Genomic DNA, 6297 nt, shown 5'->3' on the forward strand with positions numbered 1-6297 from the left:
TTATTTATCTTCTGCACAACTGACCATCACTATCATTGTCACTTAACTCTGCTTCATGAAAGTAATCTGCGATCACCCGTTTGACCCACAAATCCCCAGGTGTTACCTCTAAACACCTTATTCGATTACTTGCTACAAGTTACTTTACAATCGGCAGTAATTACAGACAAAATTACAACGGTAGTCAGCCATCATCCTATTTAATCCGCAATAATCTGTCTCAGTTCCTCACACAAAGGCTACTGTTAATCTTGGTTACCCCAAACACGCAATGCAGCAATAGATCTTAACGTATGGTGTGGACTTCATGAAGATGCTGTTGTGGGGGCGAGGGAGGTGGCGAGCATTGTTGGGTGGGTGGTCTAGAGGGGGTGTAGTGTAATGGATGTGAAGGCTGAGAGGGGTGATTGGGAAAGTTGGGTTTGGTTGTTGTTTAACACCACACTCAGCAATATTCCAGCTCTATGGCGGCGGTCTGTAAATAATCGAGTCTGGACCAGACAATCCAGTGATCAAAATCATGAGCATCGACCTACGCAATTGGGATACGATGAATTGGGAAAGTGGCGAGGGGTTGAGGGTGAGGTGATGTATTAGGGGTGTAGGCTGAGAGATGTGAAGGGGGAAATGGTTAGGATTGTGGGGTGTGGGGGTGATTGGTATGAGGGGTAAGCTGTTGGGGTTAAGGATGATGAGGGTGTAAAGTATCATGGAGGAACGATAGTGCTGGTAAAGTGAAGCCTACCATACAAATGTTACTTTGTTTTCAATTCTAAATACCACTTTAGTCCGTTTGATTTCATTTGAGACCGATGAATTGCTCACTAACACAAAATCTAATTATTGCAACAACAGCAACTTTTGCACAGTCACATAAAATCGCCAGACCAACTCTGATGATCCGTCTGATAATTTTGGACACCAGAATATAAACTTGTTTGCGAGGTGTACGTGTGAAATTGAAATTTCACTGCACACGCTTGTTGATTACCTGGCTGTTCCACTGGCAAGTGCCCTCCCCTCCCCCCCCCCCCCTTTTGGAAAGTAATAGCGAAAAAGTGACAACAAAATAATGATCGATTCTGGTGTCCAAAATTATGAGACAAATCATCAGGTTATCAGGTTGTCTATCGATGTCAAGTGACTGTCCACAATTTGGTTTAGTTGCAATTATTAGATTTTGTGTTAGTGAGCAATTCATCGGTCTCAAATGAAGTCAGACGGACTATAGATTATTCACTTGAAGCACAAACACGGAAGCCAAAACCACGAGCACGACTGCGTTATTTATATGCGTTTTGGGGATGTATATCTCACGGAAGTATAAGCAACTATGGCGCCAATGTGATACAAAATCAGGGGACACTGGGTAACAACATCACATAACGACTGAGAGAGCTGTAGACGCCCCGGGTGTTCCAGACCCCGTGTTGCCAGCATTGCATATCTTTCCTCCTGAGATTCGGTAATGGCAGTGGCGACACCTTCTTGCCTCTGTCATGTCACATTATACAAGGGCTAGTAGTTTTGTCACCACTGATTCCCAGCAAAGGTTTTTTAGAAAGCTTGACCACTGCTGTAGCTTGACCACTGCTGTAGCAACGTGAATATTATCACCACTGTTTTTATTGCTAATGATCACTGTATTGTATAAAATATTGCTAATTGTTTTTGTACCACCATTGTTGTTTTTTGCAGTAATTTCTTTTCTTTTCTATCTTAGTTCATTAAAAAATATACAACATATATATTTCCTTTGCTTTCACGTTGAATTCTTTCAGCAACAAACCCTTTCTTAACAGATTGGAAAACTTGGAAAAAAATTGTATTCCGAATATTAGTCAAGTTCTGATCATTTGAGCTTGTTTCTCAAAATCAGATACGTCAAGCCTGCAATGACAAGACACAAATCCTATTTCAATACAAATATGTTATTACATAATTATTTCCAGTGCCTGTTCTCCACTACCGTTCTATTCTAGGACATAATCCGAGTATTCCGAGTGATATTGTGCTGTAATGAGGGGTAGGAGACGGTATCGACCAGGCAGTGAGTAGAGCTCCAGCACAACCATAGGTCAGAACCTTCTGACCGCGTTGTCATAGCTGAAGACAAGTGCCGTATTCAGTGTAATCGTATCCCATCTGTATAGATCGATGCTTATTATGTCAATCAATGGATTGTCTGGTCCAGACTCGATTATTTACAGATCGTCGTCATATACCTAGACTATTGCTGAGCGTCGCGTTAAACAGCAACAAACACAATCTTACAAGGACAAGTATATTCAACATTGAACTTCTTCAAACCTGACATCCTGGGGCTGTCCCTAAAAGAACACCCGGCGATGGTCTCTAGAAGGACACCCTGAGATGCTCACTAGAAGGACACCCTGCGATGGTCTCTAGAAGGACACCCTCATATGGTCCATAGAATGACACCCTGCGATGGTCTCTAGGACACCCTGCGATGGTCTCTAGAAGGACACCCTGAGATGGTCCATAGAATGACACACTGCGATGGTCTCTAGAAGGACACCTAGTCTGTCTCACAGTCCCTGATCCACATTATTTTCCCGACTGCCAAGCCCTCTCTTGCAGTGCTAAAGCCCTAAATAAAGCAAGTCTAGATTTCCTCAGGTTCTGAATCCCTGGTCTCCCTGGGGCTCCTTTTCAATTTAAATGGGCTTGTTTGTTACTATCAAAATTATATATATGCAGAGACTAAGCATCAGTCTAGAAGAACACCCAGAGATGGTCCCTAGAAGAGCACCCAGACATGGTATCTAGAAAGGACAACCTGCGATGGTCTCTAGAAGGACTCCCTGAGATGGTCTCTAGAAGGACACCCTGAGAAGGTCCCTAGAATAACACCCGGCAATGGTCTCTAGAAGGACACCCTGAGAAGGTCCCTAGAAGAACACCCTGCGAAGGCCCCTAGAAGAACACCCTGCGATGGTCACTATAAGGACACCCTGAGATGGTTACTAGAAGGACACCCACAGATGGTCCTTACAATGACACCCTGCGATGGTCTCTAGAAGGGCACCCTGAGATGGTCTCTAGAAGGACACCCTGAGATGGTCCCTACAATGACACCCTGGGAAGGTCCCTAGAAGGACAAATACCGACACAAGTAAACAACACCGAGTAACAACTCGCGTTCAATCTGCCCTGATATGGCGGTTGTTCTCACGCCATTGTTCGTCATGGCTTGTGATTCTTTTAAAATATAAAAGACTATAAAACTGCTGATCTCTTAACCCTTCGCCCATATCTATCGATTAACGAAGGCTGAGGTTAACTAAAGGGTATTCTATGTTTGTTATCCACCATCGTTCCAACCTTTGATCCAATTATTACAGTCATGTCACGGGTTCTACTAATTATCTGTATGCCGAACAATACCCACAATTGTAATCCCAGTGACAAACTCATTCCAGGACAATGGTTTTGGGCGCCTTACAAACATGTGATTGGATATATTGATATTTGATACATCACCGACAAGCACCGTTAACTCAATCGGTATATGCAGATGTGATTCTTGATAGCACGGCTTTGTACTGTCGGCTGTGGGGAACAATGACCTCTGTAGTTCACAGTTGACAATATACGTGTCATGCTTGTTTGGGACATGTTTTCGGGGATATTAATAAAATGATAAAACGGTTATATTGTTGAAATATGTTTCTTAATATACACTGTCAACAAGCATTTATAACATGTATCACAACGGACACTCCCAATACTAAATTGACACTTTAACTTGTGACAAAAAACAACACTACTAAAAACCATCTCACATGACTATATGCTCAAATTATATTTTCCATCAATATACATTCCTTTTGAAACTTTTAACTATATGACCATTATTTAATGCATACACACATAGTACCATATGTTGTTAATTATTTTGAAACCTTGTTAAACCGAACGGGTTACATTTCCTTGGATGAACACATATCAAAATGAACACATCACGGGTGCTTGCTGTGTCCTATTGATATGTAGACGTTTGTTATACAGAGTTTCCGGATTCAGGGGGTTTCACTGCACAATGATCACAATTACTCCTTCAGCTTGAACTGTCCATGTGACATGCTCTTCTGTAGCCGTTGATGTTGACGTCCCAGCAGCTGGCTGAAGCTGATGTTTCCTAGGCTACTGCTGTGGAGACCTTTCCGATTGCTGCTGCCGAGGTACTGACCCAGCTGGTGGTGGTTGATGCTGTTGCTGCGCTGGTGACCCATCAGATGGGTGTTGCTGTTGTTGCTGTGCTGGCCAAGGCTGTTGCTTGTGGTGTTGCTGAAACTGGTCCCATCTTCATGAATCTTCTGCAGGTGTTGCAAGTGGTCCGTATCACCCCACGATTTATCCCCAGGACTCTGATCGTCGTTTGACTGTTTTAGGCTTCTGAGAGATTCAGTGTCGACACCGTCGTTGATAAGATTATGCTGATTGAAACGCGCTATACTCTCCGCAACTCTCCCAACAGCCCGGAATCTGTTCAAATGATGAGAACGCTTTTTGTCCAACAACATCGCATCAACATAAAATCTCATCTGTTTCGGAGTCGTCGGAACATATTTCACACCTGTCCTATAAGACGAACAAAGTTGAGGCTGCCAAATATTAAACAGATGAACTAAAATATCATTAGAAGTGTAGGTCCGGCTAGGAACAGAACTGCGGGGTGAGATTTCACCAGCCTTGTTACTTTCGTTCTGTGTTTTTGCGCTTCCGTTTCTCAACGTCCTTGACCTTGGTGTGAATGATGTGGCAGTCTGAGGACGGGGTTGCGATGGGGACATTTTCCGAATCACGCTTCCTGACACAGGTCTTGATGCACGTGGGACATTTGCACGTGACGTGTCTCTTATAACGTCAAGTCGTTTCGAGACCGATGATTTCTGCGTAGACGCTGTGCTAGGTCGTGACAATGACGTTGTACTGGGACGTGACACTGACGTTGTGCTAGGACGTGACAATGACGTTGTACTGGGACGTGACACTGACCGAAAAGGTACTATCCTCCTCGTTCCATCCTTTGCTTTGTATGCATGTCCACCACTTGCACTAGAACGATCACTTCTCACAGAACGAACTACCGACGGACAGGACGATGCCATCGACATCGCTGTGCTCGACCGCGAGAGCGTCAAAGGCATTGACGCTGCTCTGGTGATCACTGTATTTACTTACAACGTTCGCGCACCACCGACCTCCAACCAGTTCAGCCGATCTCCAGTCTGCCTTCCCACAAAGCACCTCCACAACTGATAGTTGCATGTAGCCTTACCGTCAGTGGGTACTTTGTTTCCAATTTCGTAACCTGAATGATTATATTTGTCGCCGTCTCGAACAAGTAATCCTCCTAAGAACGCTTCTCATTACGCCTGGATTGACAACAGCTCGTGTGAAATACCATGACATCGTCCAGGAAAACAACGCCTTGAGGTCATGTCATGTCACTGTAACCATCACGGGGGCGGTTTCAAAAGCATATCTGTATAATAAGAAAATTATGTCAAATATTCTAATTTTCTATATATTTTCTGTACTTTTGTAACAGAACGATTGAGATACAACAACATCATCGGATTTTAATTATTCAAATAATTATACGGTGCTAAGAAAGCACAAATGGTAACAAATAGGCAAGAAAATGATGACATATACGTAAAGCGTACCTTATTACATCTTGGTAAACAATATTAAGAAGCATGTCGAAGACTGTTACCCGTCAGTTAACGTCATTTGTAGAGGATTTAGTACCAGACATGTCAAAAGACCAGACGCCACACGTCAATCCAATGAAGCCAAACATCCGTGTCAAATCCGTCTTTAATCCAGTTAAACCATAGCGTCTGAAGCTGGTGGAGTCACGTGATCACTGAGCTGGGTGGAAAGGTAAGACGCGCAGTACAGCTCGACTGTGACTAGATTCTTCATGCCCTTATGTGTTGAAAACTCCACGGCAACTCAAATCGCCCACAGCGTGTAGGGGTAGGGTGGAGGTCATTCGTGGAAGGTCCCTGCCATGCTCCACTGACCGTTTTATCCACCCTGCCAACAATCAGATTGTGCCTTGTCTTACGGGTGGAGGCGCGGACGATATAACACAGATTTCGTCATAAAACTGATCTTTGAGTTGAACCAGATGACGTGATTACGCCATGTTCAACATACAGGGTTTACTCGGGTGACTGCAGAGAGCATTCGTGATATTCCACTAGCTGTCCCTTGCGTACCTCCGTACACAGATATCATCTTCCATCAGTGGTGATCACC

At 43.8% G+C, this 6297-nt stretch overlaps 1 protein-coding gene across 1 annotated transcript; it reads right to left on the minus strand.

Moving 5' to 3' along the window:
• Window positions 1-3745: 3745 nt before the first annotated feature.
• On the minus strand, window positions 3746-6243 carry LOC124255013 (serine-rich adhesin for platelets-like). The gene is made up of 2 exons (XM_046688851.1): window positions 5697-6243; window positions 3746-5512 (listed from the first exon to the last, which is right to left on the minus strand). Exon 2 carries the CDS (start codon window positions 5172-5174, stop codon window positions 4074-4076), a length of 1101 nt encoding a protein of 366 aa, XP_046544807.1. The 5' UTR covers window positions 5175-5512; window positions 5697-6243; the 3' UTR covers window positions 3746-4073.
• Between the last annotated feature and the right edge of the window lie 54 nt (window positions 6244-6297).

This window comes from Haliotis rubra, unplaced genomic scaffold (genome assembly GCF_003918875.1).
Source record: "Haliotis rubra isolate DU_JTF1 unplaced genomic scaffold, ASM391887v1 Scf59, whole genome shotgun sequence".
In the NCBI taxonomy this organism is placed as follows: Eukaryota; Metazoa; Mollusca; class Gastropoda; order Lepetellida; family Haliotidae; genus Haliotis; species Haliotis rubra.

Bases quoted from the DNA above. Each gene is read 5' to 3' on its own strand.
- LOC124255013 (XM_046688851.1), bottom strand. From the start codon at position 5,174: ATGCCTTTGACGCTCTCGCGGTCGAGCACAGCGATGTCGATGGCATCG.